The sequence below is a fragment of the Orcinus orca genome, chromosome 8 (assembly GCF_937001465.1).
Source record: "Orcinus orca chromosome 8, mOrcOrc1.1, whole genome shotgun sequence".
NCBI lineage: Eukaryota > Metazoa > Chordata > Mammalia > Artiodactyla > Delphinidae > Orcinus > Orcinus orca.
Genome location: NC_064566.1, coordinates 7,599,812 through 7,619,554, shown reverse-complemented (window position 1 = coordinate 7,619,554; position 19,743 = coordinate 7,599,812). Strand labels below are relative to the sequence as shown.

The 19,743-nt window shown below is 55.8% G+C and overlaps 1 protein-coding gene across 39 annotated transcripts in view; it reads right to left on the bottom strand.

Annotated features, from left to right (window-relative positions):
- NRXN2 (neurexin 2) overlaps nucleotides 1-19,743 on the bottom strand; it is a 109,749-nt gene that overhangs the window by 85,476 nt on the left and 4,530 nt on the right. For 31 of the 39 annotated variants that reach the window (XM_049713250.1, XM_049713251.1, XM_049713241.1 and 28 more), the window contains exons 2-3: nucleotides 13,760-14,726; nucleotides 2,749-2,766 (exon numbers count right to left, since the gene is read on the bottom strand). In XM_049713250.1, coding sequence (XP_049569207.1) covers nucleotides 2,749-2,766; nucleotides 13,760-14,483 — 742 coding nt within the window. In that variant the 5' untranslated portion in view covers nucleotides 14,484-14,726. Of the gene's footprint in view, nucleotides 1-2,748; nucleotides 2,767-5,426; nucleotides 8,518-12,765; nucleotides 12,981-13,759; nucleotides 14,727-19,743 lie in introns of those variants that run through there. The other 8 variants (XM_049713253.1, XM_049713254.1, XM_049713256.1 and 5 more) reach the window with 2 other exon arrangements.

The window sequence follows — 19,743 nt, the reverse complement described above, 5'->3', positions numbered from 1 at the left end:
TCGCCACGGCAACCAGCTGCTCAGCTCCCTCAGGAGTGAGAGCACCAGCCATCTTGGGGAAGGGGAGGCCGGTTCCCTGTCCCGTCTACCTGAGGCTCAGCCCAGCCTGGCCTGAGGGTGCTCTCCCTAAAGCCTGCCTCACCCCGTGGCCTGAAATCTCTGCTCTCCCCATGCCCCAGCCCCCCTCCTTACACCCCTCCCCACCTCTACCTGTGGCATCAGTCCCTCCTCCAGCCACTGGAGAAGAGGCTGGTAGTGACGGATGGCATTACCAAGGGTCCCGTCCTAGGGCACTTTATCTGGCTGCTTCTCGGTCTTCTCTCCCTGCTACAAAAAGCTAGGGGGAAGGGGGTGGGGCTACCAGGATCCCCAAAAGGAGATGCTCGGCAGGGGCCTGGGGAGCTGGATGGCTGGGTCCCTGGGAGAAAGCTAGGCCTGAGGCACAGTGTCGAAGGACCAGACAAGAGGGTGAAGGCACGGAGGACTCAGAGATCTGAAGAGGGACCTGCAGAGTCCAGAGCGTAATGCCCCCAAGGAGTCCCCCAGCCCACCCCCCGTGAAGCCACCACCTACCAGATCCACCTCCCCACTCTCAGTCTCGCCCCCTCACTCTCCTGACAAAACCCCAGGGAGGACCAACATCGAAAGAAGGAAGAGGGTTACAGGGGACAAGATTGTGAGACACACAAGCAGCCAGGACACAGAGACACACAGATGCATCACATCCCTGGGTGTATACACACACACACACACACAGCCTCAGACACACACCCCTGCACAGCCACTGACCTGTAAGCACACGAAGGGCCACATCCAGACCAGCAGGCCACCATGGCGCCCCCAAGAGGTGGCTAAGTGGTCTCATTCCCCACTTGTCCCTCAAGCCCAGCTTCCCGTCTTGTCCCTCTATTCTACTATTCTACTTGTTTGGAGAAGAACTGTTTCCTTTTTCCTCCCCTTCAGCTCCAGGCCACTGTTCCTCCCCAGAGCAGCCCTCCGGTTTCTTCTCTTGGGCTGGCCTTTTCCCCCTCCCCATTTCTCCCCTTTCTGCCCCTCCCTCCACTGTGTCCTTCCTCTTCCCGCCTCTACTTACCCCCTCTCCTTCCTCTTGTCTGTCTGCCCCCTGCTCCCTCCCCCCGAGCCCCTTTCCTCCACCCTTTTCCCCTCTCTTTCTCCTCCATCTCTCCCTTTGTTCCAGAGGAGACATGACATCAAGAGCAAGTAGAAGTCCCATCAGCACTAAATCTTATCTCCAGCCCTCAGAAGGCTGCGACCACACAGACACGCAGACTCTCTCTCACACACACACAGAGGTAAACACTGACACACGGAGAGGCAGACACAGACAGGACAGATGCAGACACAGATGCAGACGCTCCTACAGAGGCACATGGAGATGTGGGCCACGCCACAGAAGACACGATGCTGGAGGGGCGCACACCTCCACACACACTCAGACACATGTACACAGGCATACGTGTACAGACGTGCACAAAGACACCCAGACACAACAGAGCAGAGCTGCGTGAACAGTGTGCATACAGATTCTCACACACACACACACACACACACGGGTGCCTGCCCAGAGGGATCGGGAGACCTGAGGGCACCCAAGGAGAAGGGACATTAGAGAGACAGACAAGCCAAACCATGGACACCACCAGGGAAAGTGGATTCCAGCCCCTTCTTTCCTTCCCCAGACTCCTGCATCCAGGGCAGGGCCAGGCCCGGGGAGCTCCCAGCCTGGCGCTGCGCACATGCTTCCCACACCTGCTACTCCAAGAAGAAAGTGTGGGGCAGGTTTGGTGACTGGGGTCCTATCTCCCTCCCAGCCCGCTGCATGCCCTCCCTGTGTGGGCCACATGAGCTCCCCTGCAGCCCAGGTGTCAAGCTTGGTCCATTCAACCCAGTCTTCCCTCCCTGACGTGGTCCACCTCGAAGAAGGAAAAGAAACAGGGAAAAGCACGGTGAGTGAGAGAAGGTTCAGACAGGAACACAGAGAGAGCCTGGGGAAGGACAGAAACAAAGAGAGAGGTCCAGGGACAGAACCCTGGAGAAAAAGAGAGGCAAAGACAAAAATCAGAAAGAGAGAGAAGGCAAATGAAGCAGAAGACAGGGAGAGAATGGACAGAGAGACCCCGAAGTGAGGCACGTTCCCCGCCCTTCCCCGGGCCTGGGCTGAAGGAAGAAGCAGACCACCCCTACCTACCTAGGCCAGCCCGTGGGACAGGGGACAGGGGACTACAAGTGTGCCAAAGAGGAGAAGCCGCCACCCAGCCCACATCCCCTGACCTGGGGACCCGACAGCCCCGCCTCTGCCTGCGCTCTTCAGACCCTGGAGCAGATTCTACCCAAGCACCAGCCCCGGCCACACCCCAACCCTTGGCAGCGTGGCCTTTCTAAGCTTCCTCAGCTGGGCTGGGCAAAAACACATCTCCTCAATCATTTCTGGACACTTCTGAATGCTCCAGCCCCATCCCTCCAGCTCCACCCCCCGTCTGGTCTCCTCCCAGGAAAGAAGAAAGGCCTGTGGGCAGATGTGCTGAAGACAGGCAATGGAGGGACGGCCTCTACCAGGCAGTTCTCCCCAGCAAACCGGAAAGAGGGACCAGGTGAGAGGCGGGCCAAGGCAGCCAAGAGGACACCCAGACATCCTTCCCTGGGGGCCCCACACATGGGCAGGGGAGGGAACCACCAGGCCCCCCGGCGATCGATCTGCCACCCCAGCGACCGAGAGGTATCACTCACCTTCCATGGGGTGCTCCTCTACAGGCCGGCGAGGTTCAGGAAGGGGGATGCAGAAAGAGAGAAAAAAAGGAGGACAGTTAGCGAGGGTACCAAGGACAGGGCTCCAAGGGGAGTGATGGAAGGTGGGTCCAAGCCCCCCCAGGCCCGGACACAAGTCACCCAATCAGGAAGGCCCTGCGGGGATGAGACAGAGACCAAGCTGTTCCCCGAATCAGAACCTCACACACAGGGTCACACAGTCCAAGGGGACATGAGCCTCGAGTTACACTTCAGGACACTGAGGCCCAGGACAGGGAGCTAACCGCTCAAGGTCACATGGGAAATCAGAGGCAGAGCCAGGAGCAGCAGTCAGGCGTCCAGACTCCCCCAGCACGCTCCCCCCACCCCCGCACTCCATCGCGTCTCAGAGACAGATGGGGACACGCTCACGCCGGGCTCACCCTCAGTGACACACTGACACACATAGGCACTTAATGATGCAGAGACATGCATAATCTCTCACACGACTCACACCTGAAGCCTGTGCACACTCGGGCCCAAGCACTCCCCACCGCCACCCTGTCGGGGGAGAAAAGTCAACGTACTCAGAAAACACAGTTTCTGCCTCAGAGTGCCGTGTGACTCCCATCCCAGTCGCCCAGTCTCTCTGAGCCCCCAGTACCTCCTCTGCAAAAATGAGACGGGTGGACTAGAGCTCCTCTGAGGACCCTTCTGGCTCTGGTTCTGTGATTCTGGGATAAATGCCTTCTCAACAGCTGGGTGTGGCTAAAGGTCCCCAGGCCGGACGGGTCACTTAAGGGGGCCAGACTGGGCCCATCCCTCTGTCGTGCCACAGCCTTTGGGCAGTCAGCCCTCACCTCTCAGGGGCCTGCCTGGGCCTGTCCCTGGGGCTCACCAAAGAGATCAAGAAAGAAGGAAGGAAGGTAGGAGAGAGGCAGTTCTTCAGCGGAGCTCCGGCCTGCTCCCTAAGAGCGCCAAGAAGGCCCCTCTGAAAGCATTTCTGACCTGCCACCTACCGGGAGCCTTTAGAGGAGGCAACAGGGGGAAAAGGAACAGCACGACCTACAAACAAACAGACCCATCCGGCAAACACACAGGCACGCAAGCACACGTATGTGGACCCGGGATACACACGTGTACACGCAAACAGCTGTTCAGGACACACTCATGCCCGTGTGCACACACCATCTCCTACCTCCAGCCTCACTTTGTGTTCTCTTCACATCCGCTCTTAGGGGGTGAGCTAAACTCCAGAAACACACACTGTCATTTGTCACACCTTATAGCACGCCCACAATACACACACACAGGCTGAATGCAGAATCATACGCACGCTGTGACCTAATACATAACATGAGATGCACACACCACACCACCCCCCACTCCCTCCAGGGACTAGAGACACACACCCCGGGAGGAACACAGCCCCCTTTTGCTATCTATCCATCTATCGGTCTCCTGTTTTCTAAACCTACACACACAAGCCTTTACATATCCACGTGTGTTACAAACACACTTCCATACAACACAGAGCTTCTTTTACCTGACAGCTGCATCCCCCAGAGGCCATGTATACAATGATTTCCTTAAATAAACTGAATCACGTGACATTTATGGTGGGGAGGGGAGCTGGCTAGAAAGGGACCCTCAGGAAAACCCTTGGACTCTCGAGAGCAGCGCTGTGTCCGGATCTCTTTGTCGCAGTGTGCTGGGGCCCTGGCCGGTCAGCACACTCATCTCTCCAGCTCCTGCACAAACAAGGAGGCACATCACCCGACATGGCGGGGATTCCAAACCCTATTCCCACCTGCCACAAATGTGGGTCGTGCTATGCTCAGGAAGGTCAGACGACCAAGTACAGCCTGCTGCCTACATGAGTCTCCCCTCTCCTGGCTTCGCAGAGGGTCCCCTCGGGACTCACTGGCCTCTCTTTCTCGGCTGCCCTTCGCTTTCTGCTGATTCATCTGTGCCCCTCACCTGCCATCACGGGCCCCTCCAGGCTCAGCCCCAGGCCCTCCACACTCCTCTTTCTTCTCCCTCACTCCTCCATGAGAGTGCACTTTCGCGGCTAAGGGACCCTCAAACCTGTATTTTCATCCCTGGCCTCTTCCCTGGGGGCCAGTCCTGCACCCCCAGCCATGCGCTCTGCAATCACTCAGCTCCTGACACCCAGTCCACCACTAAAGCCGCATCTGACATCTCTACCCGCTGCAACAAAGCTCCCGTTTCCCTGCCTTCAGCAAAGGCACTGCTCTCAACCAGCGCTTCTTGAACACCCAGCATGTGCCCCATACTCTGCCAGGCTCCAGAGAGGCCAAGAGTTAGCCACATGCCAGACGCCGTACAGACCCTCAACGTGCGTTGTCCGCATCAGCTTCCCAGCAGCCCTCACGAGCTTGGTGTGTTACCTACCTCCTTTGTAAAGAAAAGGACACTTGCCCAGGAGCACAAAATCACCTCTGCCTTTGTCCACTGCGCTCCTAGGTCATCAGAGCCCCCATGCTCACCCCTGACCCCCGGTTTCCTTCATTAGCCTCCTGCTGTTTGGTCCCCCGGCCCATGCCCAGCCTCGCTCTTGGGCACATGTACCAGGTACACCTGACAAGTATTGCCATGATCAACACACATGCACACGCACACACACACGGTTAGAACTTTTCAGTAGCTTGGGTACAAACCTCTCTTCTGTGCTCCTGATCTGCCTTCAGAGAAGCTTGACCTGAGTGTCTCATGGGCTGAATGTCCTCATGTCCAAGATGGACCTCAAAACCCTCGCCCCTGCAAGCCCGTTCCTCCTGCCTGCACTCCCGGATCAGGTCAGACACCCAGAAATCAGCCTTGCTCTTTTTTTTTTCACACCAATCACCAGGTCCTATCAGTTCCAACTTGTAAAACTCTAAAAGCTCGACTCGACTCCTAGAAACACTTTTCATCCCTCCATCACCATCAGCAAAGCCCCAAGGCCAAACCCTCATCAGATCCTCTCCTCGGAATGTTAATAAGCCTCTTAAAGGATCTCCCCCTACAGCCAGTCTTCTTATCCTGCAAGTCACAGTCCAAGCACCACCAAAGTGGTCCAACTGAGTCACGACCCTGCTTAGAACTCTTCAAGGCTTCCCAGGGCCTACAGGATCAAGTCCAATCTTCTCAGGAAAGTCCATTTGGGTTTGACCATGCCTCCCTCCAACCTCCTTTCCTGCGACAGTCCGGGCTTCAGCCACACCCAATTTCTCCCCCTTTCCCTAATATGCCGCGTCTCTGCACATACTATTCCCTCCGCTTGAAACACCCTTCCCCATCCTCATTCCTCTCACCCTCAGCTGCCTGAGAAAGTCGACTCCTGCTTTCAGACCAAGTCAGTATACATTGGTCTATGTTCTGAACTGACCTCCTAGCCATCCTTCTTTTGTGCCAGTTCTCGATATGTAGCTCGGGTTGTTATTTCACTTATCGCATCTCTATTGCGATTGTGTTTCCACGTCTGCTTCCTGGCTGGACTGTGAGATCTCCAAGAGGAAGGACAACGTCTCATTCATCTCTCTATATCCAGCTGCTTACACAGTTCCTGGCTCAGAAAAAGGCATGCCTGTGTTTGTTGAATGAATAAAAAATAAGAAGTGAACACTTCTCACTTACCCAGCACTTCAAATGTGCCTGGCTTTTTCCATGCCTCGTTTCCGTGCTACCTCATCAACAGATACTACTATTACTCCCTTGTAAAGACGGGGAAGTCAAGGCTCAGAAAGTGGAAGAAACTTACCCAAGGTCACACTGCTGGTGAGGGACAGAGTCAAAATCTGAACCAAATCTGTCTGGCTTTAAAAGTTTCGATGGGCTGCATTCTTGGCCTGAAGTTCAGGACTTCTAGAAGCTGGCTTTAATCTACAGTTCTGATTTTATTTCCCATAAAGCACAACCATCTTGGTCTGATACACTCGACTCATACCCTCTGGACTCCTCATTTAGAACATTTTCCTGGCGGGGAAACCCTGGTCTTTCCTTTACCTCCACAAATCTCACTCAGTCATCCTTCAAGATCTAGCCAATTCCCACCTCCTCCTTGAAGCCTTCTCTGACCACGAGGGTTAATAATCATCGTAGCATTTATTGATCACTTAGAATAGTGCCTGGCACATTGTAAAGGATTTCCATGTATTAACTCATTTAGTCCTACAACAACACATGACCTCCATTTTACAGAGTAGGACATTGAAGAACAATGCAATTCAGCAAACTGTCCAAGTTCACACAGCTAGCAAGTAGCAAAGCCGGGATTAAACCCGTCAGCCCATGCTCTTAACCATTCTGCCACAGGAGGCTTTCCTTGGGAGCATCTATCTCATCTCTGGGATCTTACAGCAGTCGCTCTCTGCACAGCTCTCTCTCGAGCTGTCCATCCCATTCTGCCTAGAGCCGTTTCCAACAGCAGAAACTGTCAGGACCACAGGTATTAGATGTTAGAGCTGACAGAGTGATTCCACATATGTGACTTCATTTACTCAACTTTCATACACACAGGTCTTGAGTGCCTCCCCCGAGGGCATAAATGGCATTGCCTTGGCTAACATGAACTGGGGATTCCAGCAGATTCATTATCAAGGACAGGGATGAAGACCAGAACCAAAGAAAAGAAACAGTTCTGAGCAGCCAAAACTGACACGATAACAGTTATGCATTAAAAACTGTTATTTTCTCATAGGAGAGCCTCTCAGACCCAACCCAGAATCCATTCCTTCTTAGCGACATCCAATTCTAACATGCTGGGAATGCTGATTTCCAAGTTCACAAACAGAGAGAGAGGGATATGGATTGTTACCTGACAACTCCTCCTCAGGGCAGAGGTGGAAAAACTAGAAAAAGCTAACATTAAGAACTCAAAAGTCAGGCATCATTTCAGGCAGGGACAAACCTCAACAAAGGAACCACTGTGTGACAGTCCGGTGCAATACCTGAGGGGAATAGTGACATCCTGAGTCATCCAAAAAGGTTAAATCACATTCCAAATATGCTTAGGGAGGCAGAAAGGTGTGCAACATATTTTTAAAAGATTTCCATCTGTAATGTTGTAAATGCTAGTGAGCGGTGTATTTTAATGGGATAATGCCCCACTTTCCAGGGTGAGTTCCTCCCCGCGGGCTCCGGAAGCCTGTGAGTTTCCTGATCGATTTCCACTGCCCTCTCTCACTGCTGGGACGACAAATACAGGAACACCCTCATCACATAGTGGCTGAAAGGAGAAGCTGTGGCCCAAGGAATCTGGGGTGGTTGCTGGTTTCTAATGAAACGCTGTCCCTAGGCACCTCCAGTAAGCCAAATGCAGGTCATCCACGGACACAGCTGACTGACTGACTCTCCTTTTCGGAGGCAGCATGGAGAAGGTGGGGGGCCCCGGAGTCAGCTCAGTTCAGATCCCAGCTCTTACATCTCACGGGGTGGTCATGCCTTCAAGGCACCCAGCAAATGCCCACTAGCTGCGAGGCCCCGCTCTCTCCTCCCTTGACTGTGTGATCCGATTTACTTTTTGTTCTAACTGCTCCTTCCCTGAGTCTGCGGACACTCCTCTCCCTCTTCCTCCCAAATGAGCCCCCCTGAAGTCTCTTCACCTTCTCCTTGGCCACTTCATCTGATCCCAAAGCTTCAAATACTCTCTCCACACACGTGGCTCCCAGGTCTCTACCTGCAGCCCCACCTTCAACTCAAAGCTCTGGTCTCACACTTCCAACTGTCTGGATGCCTCTGTCCAGGAACACCAAGACAGGTGCATGACCTGTGGCTCAAACCTGGTCCCCCTCCCAACTTCTCCCTCCCCGCAACTCCCACCGCCATCCTTCCGAGCAAGCAAACCTGAAACCTCATCACCTCTGCCCCTCCACGTGGGAAAGGCAGAGTCCTGCAGCTTCAGTCTCAGCAAAAGCTCTCAGCCACTGTTGCTGCTACTGCCACCACTGCCGCCACCACCCTTCCTTGCCAGTCCCCAAGACAGCCGAGGGTCAGAGCCCCAATATCCCTTTCCTGAACCATCTCCCACTGATCCCTCCACCGCATGACTCTGCCCTCCATATTCCATTCTACCCTTCACTCCCAGCTTCCAAAACACAGTTCTTCTTATTCACGTGCCTGCTCAAAATTCTTTTGTGGCTCCATTTACCAATACTCTATACACAGCATCCAATAAGTGTTAGGTGAATGATTTAAGTCAAAATTCCAAGACCTGGGGAATTCCCTGGTGGTCAGTGCTTTCACTGCCAGGGGCCCAGGTTCAATCCTGGTTGAGGAACTAAGATCCCACAAGCCTCACGGCACGCCCCCAAAAAAGAAAAACTCCAAGACCTGGCCTCATCCTGCTTCTCCTGCTATAGATTCCACTGTTTTCCCTGTACTCCTTGGTGCCCCTCTAAGGACATGATGTACATTTCCCCCTTCCACGCCTTTGTCCTCACTAGTTCCATTGCTTAGCGTGACCTCCCCACACCAAGTTTACTGATCAACGTTCAAGGCCAATCTTAAATAGTATGCCTTTTATTATTAATCCCCTGACTTGTAAATTCACCCCTTCTTCAAAACCCCAAGAGTACTCTGTTATAATAACAACTACCATTTACACCACTAATTATGTACCAGACACTCACTTCATTCCCAAAACAAACCTGTGAGATAAGCATGCTTATCCCCATTTTACAGGTCAGGAAAAATTAGTCGGAAGGTTAGTACTCATCTGACTCACAGGCCGAGTGAGTAGAGAAATCAGATTTAAACCCAGATCTGAGCCTCAGAAGACTACGCTTTAATCACTAAGCTACACTGCCTCACTGCATCTCTGCATCTCACTGCATATGCCATGCTGTTCTTTTGTTATTGACCACTTTCTACGTGCCGGGCACTATTCTAAGCACTTTATGTGAATTAGCCAATTTAATTTCCATAACAACTCTGTAACGTAGGTACTATTACTGTCCCCATTTTACAGATAAGGAAACCAGGGCAGAGACGGCTTAAGTCCAAGGTCACTGCCCAGACAGCCAGACTACAGCATCTGTGCTCTTAACCACACCCTGGACTGCTTTTTCATCTGCTTCCCCAATTAATCAGGCAACTCCCTGAGCAGTGTCTTCTTCATGTCTGACTCACCTTCAGCCCCGAACACAAGGCTTATCACCAAGGAGGACTTGACAACAATCTGTTGAATTAAATTGCCAACAAACCTACAAAATACGAGACCCATGCGTCTATCTCCCTGCCAACACACGCATTACCACTGGTTTCATTTCTCCCCCAAGCGAGGTACGCACCATCGTATACATCTACATCCCCACTCCACTCGAGGTATCCCACACACACCTGCATACTCTTCTTCCTTGATCACTTTTCAGCCCTTTCTCCCCACACGAGTGACATGAGGCGGAGTTCACACGTAAACCAATGCAAAATCCCAGTCTACTTGATCCCCACTTCGGCAGACAATCAGCAGCAGTATACACACTCAGTGACTCATACTTAGCTCTGTCTTCAATCACCTGTGGCCAAAGCCCCAGAGAAAAGAAACAGATTTCCTAGCATGGAGGTTCTCAGTCAGCGGTCCCAGGAAGGCATCGGCAGGGCGGGGGGGGGGGGGGGGGGGGGCGTGGTCCAAAGGATCCACAAATCCATATGCACATCAAATATCTGAAGGCAGATTGGCATGTCTTGCATATAAAGCTAAAACTATTTTTCCTAATGTATATTTGATTAACCACAATGGCAAATATAACATCAACGCCATCTAAAAGCTTTCCTGGGGGCTTCCCTGGTGGCGCAGTGGTTGAGAGTCCGCCTGCCGATGCAGGGGACACAGGTTCGTGCCCCGGACCGGGAAGATCCCACATGCTGCGGAGCGGCTGGGCCCGTGAGCCATGGCCGCTGAGCCTGCGCGTCCGAAGCCTGTGCTCTGCAGCAGGAGAGGCCACAACAGTGAGAGGCCCGCGTACCGCAAAAAAAAAAAAAAAAAAAAAGTCCCCAATCTCAGAAGAAGTTGCGAACCACTCAAAGCAGATAATAATGAAGTAAATGTAACTTCCAGGGAAGCTTGAAGACTCTGGCCCTCATCTGGAGCCAGACCTGTTCCCCTTAAAAATCTTCCAACCCTAACCCCAACACCCAAGGGTGGAAGCTCATTCCTGTCCTCCCTGGCTGGATGGGAATGTACTAGAAGTGTAATGAGCACAGGATATTACAAAAGCTGCCCAGGAAGCAAGGAACAAGTATAAGGGGAGGGAATGAGGTCATGGGTGGGGAGGAGAAGCAGTAGAGTTGTCACTGTGCCTGTCATCGCCAGATGTAATCAGTGTTTATAACCACCATGGCCACCTACAACATATATCTGAAAATACACACATACATCGTTTCATATACACATACAGCCTTACTCCAAGCCTTTATTCTATCAAATACTTGTTAATATCTCTTCAGTCATTACACAGATCTTTATCAAACACCCACGGAGTGCCAGATGAATATCCCTCCCTTTTTATCATAGACAAAACACAACTCCTTCCACAGATGTCACACACACACACACACACACACAGTGGGTCAGATACGCAACTGCCTCTCACAGCTCTAACACAGCTGCCACAAACATACAGCTGATACACACCCATCACATATACACATGATACAACCATCCCTGTCACGCACAGGGACCCAAACACATCGCAGACACACAACCACACAACGCGCGTTCAGAAGCGCACATCTTGTATGGCTTACTGGGAGCCTCTGGCCGATGAACCCTTTCAGGGAATTAATACAAAGGCTCTGGTTGACCAGGGGGCCTCTGGCTGCATTTTTCATACACCGAGGCCAATTCTGCCACAGTGAGACCATGGACCAGTAGCCTCTCTGTAGCTCAAATTTCCCTCCCATCAAGTTAGAAGGGTGGTTCATCCTATTTTCTTAGAAAGGCTTGGAGGGGAGGGGTCATAGGGACCAGAGAATCAAGTTAAAGGTCATGAAAGATGCCTCATAAAGTCCAGGTGTCTTACTGAGATCTCACATGAAAATGCATGCACGTGGATACCTACACAAGCACCCACACCCTTACACTTGTGTACTACTCACTCTACTAGGCACAGCACTTCTACTTGCAAACACTACTTTTCAAACAGACCATTCACACGTAACATACACACTGCCAGACTCACGCACCACCGCGTGCAAGCAAACACGCACAGACACACGATTTCACAGTTTAGGGAGCACCTGCACTCCTTGGAGAAAAGGTGAGAAGGTGTCAGATTCACTTAATACACATAGTTCCTGAAGATACATCCCCCAACCTTGTACAAACAACTCCCAAGAGCCATCCAAAACCTTCCTTATATATTCCTCTACCACAACTGCAGATACATAATCAAATTACACACTTCCCAAGCCCAGAGCCACACCTGCAGATGTGGCTCCTCCCATGGCTGGAGGCAGGTCCCAGCCAGTAGGACACCATCCCCAAAGCAGCCCCAGGGCCGTGCTGGTCTGTGGGCACACACACTCCTCAAAGACCCTACCTCTGGAGGGCAGACACACACGCAACTGCTAAGTACTCCAGCTTCTAGAGGTGCTGGGGGAGCGGAACGCTCATCTGTCTGCACACATCTGCTAAAAAACGGCTGCCACAGACCAGGAGATGCACGCGCCCCGTCCCCAAACTGATGGGGAACCTCTCCCTGACTCCCCAGCCAGACCAAAGTACAACAGGGGCCTCGAAATCCCTCCTCCCCCACCCCCTCTAAAGCCACAGCCCACGCCAGGCCTGGCGCCACCCTCGACCTTGTCCCCTCACTTCGCCCACTGCAGCCTCTGGCAGCCCGGGAGCCTGCGGAACCTCTCCCTCCTTTGACCTCCTTTTGAAGTCCCAATTCCACACCCAATTCCATATTCCAGAGTCCTCACCACTCCTCTCCAGCCCTCCAGTCACCCCTCCAAACCCCACGCTCGCGAGGGCTCCAGTGTTTTAAACAGAGGCCTCCACTTCCCGTTTCTCACCCGGGAGAGACGACCAGCCATTTTTTTTGTCCGTCAACGAAACCAGCAACTCTAGTCACGAGCCTGAGAGGCCTCAGCCACCCTGTCCCTCGGGCTTCCTTCACTCTCAAAACACTCGGTTCCCGCCCTCCTGGCGCGTGCGGTCACCCTGGCGAACCCCACTCGCCCTCATCCGCCCTCGCACGCGCCGCCCTGCCCTTCTCGCCGCGCCAACCGCCCTCCGTCCGGGGCCCTCATCCTGTGGTACAGCGCCGGCCTCTCAGACAGTACTTCCCGCCCACGCGCTAACCCTCAGACTGCGGCCCCGCCCTCCTGGGCCGACCACGCGCCCGCCTCCTAGGCCCCGCCCGCACCGACCCCACCCACGGCCCACGCAGGCCCCGCCCCCTCCTCGTGCCGACCCTCTCCTTCACAGCCCTACGCAGCTCCCAGTGGTACAAGCCCCACACACCGTCTTCAGGACTCCTTCACAGGACTCCCACCGTCCCCACCCACAAGGCCCCACCCACTGCATCACATAGGCCCCGCCCACAGAGATCACATCCACCAGCCCTCACGGGCGCCTCACAATCAGTCACCCACCCGATCCACACGCCTGCAGGGGCCGGTCCTCATCCTCTCGCTAGCTGGACCTGACTACACAGTCCTACCCACAGGTCGTCACAGGACCTTCACTAGGGGACAGGGAGAGGGGCACTGGATGGGCTCACGAGGCCGCGCCCACACGGGCCGCGCCCACACGGGACCCGCAGGCCGGCCACGCCCACGCCAACCCTCAGCACCCCGCAGCTCCTGCAGCTCACCGGCTGACCGTGCGCGCCCTCTCTTTGGGACAGGCGTCCTCACACGCCCCTCCCAACTTGCGTCCTGGTACACACTCTCACCCGCCCCCATGCCTGAGCCCGCGGGCCGCAGGCGCCCCTACAGGCCCAGACAACTCTCCCGCCCCTCACTCCGCGCCCAGGCACCCAGCGGGGGCTCCCCCCAGACTCACCTTCGCTGCAGAACTTGCCGCCGAAGCCCGTGTGGCTGCAGTCGCAGCCCACCTCGCCGGGAGCCAGCACGGTACAGAGGCCGCCGTTGGCACAGGGGTTGCGCGCTGGCGCGCACAGCGGGTCGGCTGCGGCGCCGCGCAGGCCCTGGCTGCCCAGCAGCGCGGGGGGCCGCTCGCCCAGCTTCAGGTTGGCCAGGAGGCCGCTGAAGGGCGGCTCATACTTGACGGTGCTGAGCGTAAGCGCCGAGAGTCGCACGTCGGGTGGGATGCCTCCCACGAACAGGTCGCTGGCCACCTGCATCTCGCGCCGCTTCGAGCGCACCTCGGCGGCGCGGGCCTCGCCGTCCACCGCCAGGGCTGTGCGGCGCGCGTCGCGGGTCAGCAGCACCATGTGCCAGCGGTCGTCGGCCACCAGCGTGTCCAGCTGCAGCGTGGCGGGCTCGGCGCACGAGAGCGTGAAGCGCAACCGCAGGCGCCCTTCCACCAGCAGCAACTCCAGGAAGTCGCAGTCGCCGCCGTCGTCCAGGTAGAGCAGCAGCGCGCGAGTAGCGTTGGTGCGCAGGCTGAAGCTGAGCTCGCCGCTGCTCGCCGCTCCGGCCCAGCGCGCATAGCGCGCCCACTGACCCGGGCCGCCGCCGAACTCCAGGCCGCCCGCACCCGCCGCCAGCGTCAGCAGCAGCAGCAGCGGCAGCGACGGCGGCTGCCACGGGTTCCCAGGCGCCATGCCTCCGGCGGCCCCGGCCCCGCCCGGCCCCCGGCCCCGCTCAGGCTTCAGAGCCGCGGGCTCATGGGGCGGGGAGGGGGCCGGGCGCCCCCCGCGCCGAGCGGGGCTCCCTCGCCGGCTCACAGTGCCATGGGCCCGGCCGCAGGGCGAAGCGAGCAGAGGCCCAGGTGCCGGCTTCCACGGACTGAGGCGGAGGCGCCCCTCCCCTGCTGCGGGCTCCGACGGAAGATGGGGGAGGGATGCCTGCGGGGAAATGGAGAGGAAAGTGTTAATGAGGGGCTCGGAGGAGGGGAGGTGTCGGTGTCTGGCTCCCCCCTCACACCAGCAAGAGCTCAACTGTTTCCCTTTAGGACTGACCTGGAGAGGGTCTCAAAACAAGAGACACCACCATGACGGGAGCACTGGGGGCTCAACCCTGGGGGTGGGGGAGATGACACTCGCTAGGGGCATTATTGGTTTACGATGTAGACAGGTAGGGAGGTAACACCTCCGTGTCCAGTAGGAGCCCAACCCAGATGCCCTCACCCCTGCCTCCCATCAGGACCAGGGCCAGCTCCTGTGGATGAGGCCTAAAGACTCCAGCTGGTGACCACAGCCCCTTCCTCTTTGAGACACCCAACCCCTGTGCATGGCTCCCACCACCAGCCACGGCTCTCTCTCATCAGTTCCTGATGCTGGATAATGAAGTTGCTAAATAATTCATTAGGATTAATTAAATGCCAATTTGTCAATGGTATCACTGGGTAACCTGGCTGGAAGGGGGCAAGGGAGAGAAACCAGCCAGGACCCAGGCAACCAGACCCCAAGCCCTCTTCATCCATGCAAAGAGACAGGCGTCTGATTCCGTGTCTCCACTTACCCCAAAACCACACTCACCCCTTCCTGGGCCCCAACCTCCTGCTCACCAGCCCAGGTCATTCCTGAACCTAAGTGTCTGTCACCCCCAACCTCCAGCTCCCAGTCTTCAGCCTGAGACCTGCTCCGATAACTGGGTTCTCTTCACCCCTCAGTTCCACCCTCCTCCTCATCCAGGCCTGGGGGAGCCACCAGGAGGCAGGCAGCCTCATTTGCATAAAATTGCCTTTCTGAAATGATTACCCTTGTAACGGGCTGTCAGAGAGCAATTTATACCCCACGCCGGGGAGGGGAATTTGCATCTCGTTAAACTCTGAGTCGTAATTATTTATATCCAACAACCCTCCTGAATATTGCATTGATTTTATTTTGGGGAGGGAGGAAGGGAAAGAGGTGGGGAGAAGCCTGAGACAGAAGCAGAGAAGGACCATAGTTTAGGAAGAGACAGGGAAAGATTGAAGGGGAGCGTGGAGAGGAAGAAGAGAAATCGCATGAAAAGGAAGAGTAATTGAGGAGAAAGGTGGCCTGATGGGGAGAAAAGGAATGAGAAGACAGAGAAAATTAAATTCCAAATTCCAACAGCATTTGTCAAGGCCCTGGATGCTGAGCACTTTTACAAATGTCATTTTACTTAATCAGTCTGGGATGTCCCATTATTCCCATTAACCATTGGGGAAGCCCACATAGAGAAGTCTAGGGACTTGCCCAAGGTCACACAGCCAGTCAGCAGGGAACTGGGACTTAGATCCACATAGGTCTGACTCCAGCAACTCCACAAAAGAGACAAAGGGCAGGGCAGCCACGGGTGTGGTTCAGAGAGGTGTGAACCAAAAGAAGAGAAGAGGGGTGACTTGGAGAGAGAGAAGGTTGGATGAGTGTGGTTCCTCCCTACATGGGAGGAAGTTGGGGTATGAAGGGGGAGAGAGAAACCTAGGGACCCCCCGAAAAGGCCAGAGTGAGGGGGGTGAGCAGAGAGTCACGGGAGGGCAGGACGGTTGGAGTGATATGTATGCAGAAGGAAGATGGGCAGAGAAGGCCTCAGGAGGCTGGCAACAGAGAGAGTTTGGGGAGCCATCTCCAAGAGACCCTCCAAATCCAGCTCTCAGGTCCTTCCATCTGGCTCCTTCTGACTGCTGCCCCCCCCCCCGACTCCTACAGGCTCCAAGAGGGTCTCAAGTGTCCTGCCCCAGCACCCCTCCAAGGGCTGCCCCAGGGAGGGAGGTGTTCCAGGCAAGCAGTCCCTTCTCTCTCCAAACACTATCGCAGTTATATATAGCTTTGCCATTGCCTCTCCTCACTGGGTAATAGAGATAATTAACATGCGCGGGCTAATTAGCCAATCAAATTAAATGCAGCACCTGCTCCCAGCCTGATTGATGCCCTTACCCCCACACGCATGCACCCTCACCCCAGCCCAGGGCAGGGGAGAGGGACCCTCAGGCTTGGGGGAGGGAAAAGCCAAACTCCCCCTCTTCTTCAGAAGGAGCAGCCAGAGACCCCCAGCAGAGGCACGGCTCCGGAGGCCGGAGAATGGCAACCTCCCTCCCTCCCCGACCCAGGGTCTCAGTCTCAGTCTGGCCTTGCCTCTGAGCAAGGCCCCCACCCCTTCCTCCAGACACTATTTTGGGGAGGGAATTAATTAGCTATCGATTTCTGCTGGCAGAGGGAATAGGATTTCGTGCTGCTGTCCGCTCACTCCTCAGCTCAGGAAAGGGAGGGGATTAGTTCCCCTGCCCCACCCCCAGCCCAGTCCCTCTGTCATAGTCACATCCCCCACCTTCTAGAGGGTGGCAGAGGGGTTCCTGCTGGCAAAGCCAAGGGTCAGGGTCTCCCTCATTCAGGAAGTTGGCAGAGGACAGAAAGAGTGGAGGCTGATGAGGCGGCCTCCAGAGGCTGGGAGGCAGACGCCTAGGTCCTAAAAGCCGGAAGGAATGTTACCTGGCTGGGGGATGGGAGCGGCAGCGGCAAAGTGGGTAAGAGTCCAGGAGGGGATGACTCTATCAGTCTTTGTGTGCCCAGATGTGGAGGAAGAGTGTGACAAGGGAGAGGGTGCTGTGCGCAGGCACGTGCCTGCTAGCGCCTGCCAGGGCAGAGGCTGGGCTTCTGCGGTGCCTCCGGGAGGGGCCGGGGCAGGGTCTGGGCCTGCCGCCCCTCAAAGCTCATTACTCATTCTCCCCACAGCCTGCAGCTCTGCAGCACAGGCCTGCCTAGCTCAGCGCCAGGGGCACAGGGGCTGCAGAGCTGGCCAGGAGGCAGCCCCAGCCCTCCCTGCGTCCTCTCTCCAGGGACCCAGGGACCAATGAGGCAGCTTCAGGCTTGCGAGGCAGAGATAGCCCCAAGAGGAGTGTGAGCTAAGCGGACACCCGGTCCTTTCCACCCCACGCCACCCTACAGTTCCCAGGAAACCTGCTGCTCTTCACCATTCCTGTCCCCTCCCTTCAGACTCCCCCCTCCCCAGGACCAAGCTTCTGCTGACCCAGCCTTCAACCCACCCTTCCTCCCAGGACGCAGGGGCTTCCTGCTAACCTAGGAGGCTCCATCCTTCCTCAACTCCTGGTACGCAGTTCTCTGGCCGCAGGTCTCCTCGCCGTGGGCGAGGGCCATGGCCTTGCACAATTACATCAGGTAAACAGTGTCCCTGGAGTTGCACATGGCTCCTCCCCGAGGCTCATGCAGTACAGTGGAAGCCCCCCTGCACCCACAGTGTCCAGGTGCTGCTCCCCAAGATTGATTCTTCTCCAGTGCCTACTGCCAGTGCAGGGACATTGCCAGAGCAGCCTTGGGATATCCTGCCTGCTGACTGATGTCAGTGCAGTGCACACTGCCAGCCACTGCTGGCCCAGGGCCACCACTCCTCTGGGGAACAGACCTCTTCCCTGTAACTGGGGATCCCGTACCCAGTCAGCTCCCTAGCACCCGCTACCCACAGGTGGACTCTGCAGCCTTGAGCCAGCGGTGATGGGAGTTAGAGAGGTTGGGGGTGGGGTGACTCAGCTGCACTCAGGGCCGCAGCCCACTCTCTTCCCCCACAGAATCCTGTCCCAGCGATTCTTTCTGGGTCCTCCTAGGCTGGTGGCTTCCTCCCCATCTTCCCATGGCCAGGCCAGTGCCAGTGTGGCATCTGGGCTGCAACTTCGGGGCTTCCCACTGTGCATCGGGTGCCAGGCTGGACCACCACATGCACGTTCTTACATGTCCTCCAGTTCTAGGAGGTATTTTTGTCACCCCAGGCTTACAAACAGGGACTCTGAGCTTCAAATGATGGATTCATTTGCCCAAGTGCAGGTACGGGGCCAGCTGGCTCCAGCATCTACGGCCTTCCTTCTACCCTGCACTGTGCACAGGCCACAGAGCTCACCCTTCTCCGGCCCAACCTTCACAGGGGCCACTGCCGTCTTCAGATAATCCAGACTCCGAGTCTGCCCTGGGGGCTGAAAGACACAGACCTCAGAGCTCATGGAGTTTACCCCTCTCGTTTTCTCTGAGGTGGAAACGGAGTCCCAGAGAGGGGCAGTGACTGACCCAGGGCCATAGAGAAGAGCAAGGCTAAAATCAAGGTCGCTGGCCTCCCATTCTAGATGCTTCCCCTGTATCTACTATTCTACTCCCGGGCCTTCTAGCCTGACCAAAGGCCTAGCCCCATACCACCAGCACAAACTGAGTGAATGGATGTGAATTCCAGGGTGAGATCGTCTGTACCCATCCCGGCAGAGCCCCTGGTCAGGGGTCTTCTCCCAGCATCCACTCAGCCCCTTCTCTGGCCACATCTACACCACACACACACACACACACACACACACACACACACACACACACTTCCAGCCATGGGAACACCAGCCTCCCTCTGGCTCTCCTCACGCCAGCTCCCTCTCGCCAGCTGGGAGTGTAACAGCAGGGGCCTCCCCCAGACATCAGGGAGGAAGAGCTGGGTTTACACACATTCTGGTGGCCCCAGAAGGCAGCCCGTGGACAGGTGGGAGAGTACGTGTTATGGGGAGGGAGATTTTGGCTCGAGCTAAAGAGAAACTTGCCGGCGATGCAAAACAGCCAACAGTGGAGTAGGCTGCCTCCGGGAGGGGGGGGGCGGTGAGTTCCCAGTCTGTGGAGGTGTGTGAGCTGAGAAAGGATGACTACTGCTCAGAGATGCTCAGGAGGGGCTCTTGAATCATACGGGAGGGGGCATCGAAGTGCTTGAGCTCTGAGGGCCCTTTCAGTTGCACAAGGTGTTTTTTGGAGGGTCCTGTTTCCTCCCTAAAACGTCAGGCAGGATTGGTGGGCTGCGAATAGGCCCCACCCCCTCTTCCTCCTCCCTTCTTCCAGCCCTGATGACCTAGAAGTGACAAGGGAAGACCTTGGGCAAGTCCAAGTCCAGCCACATGTCGGCAGAGGGCAAAAGCAAAAGTGA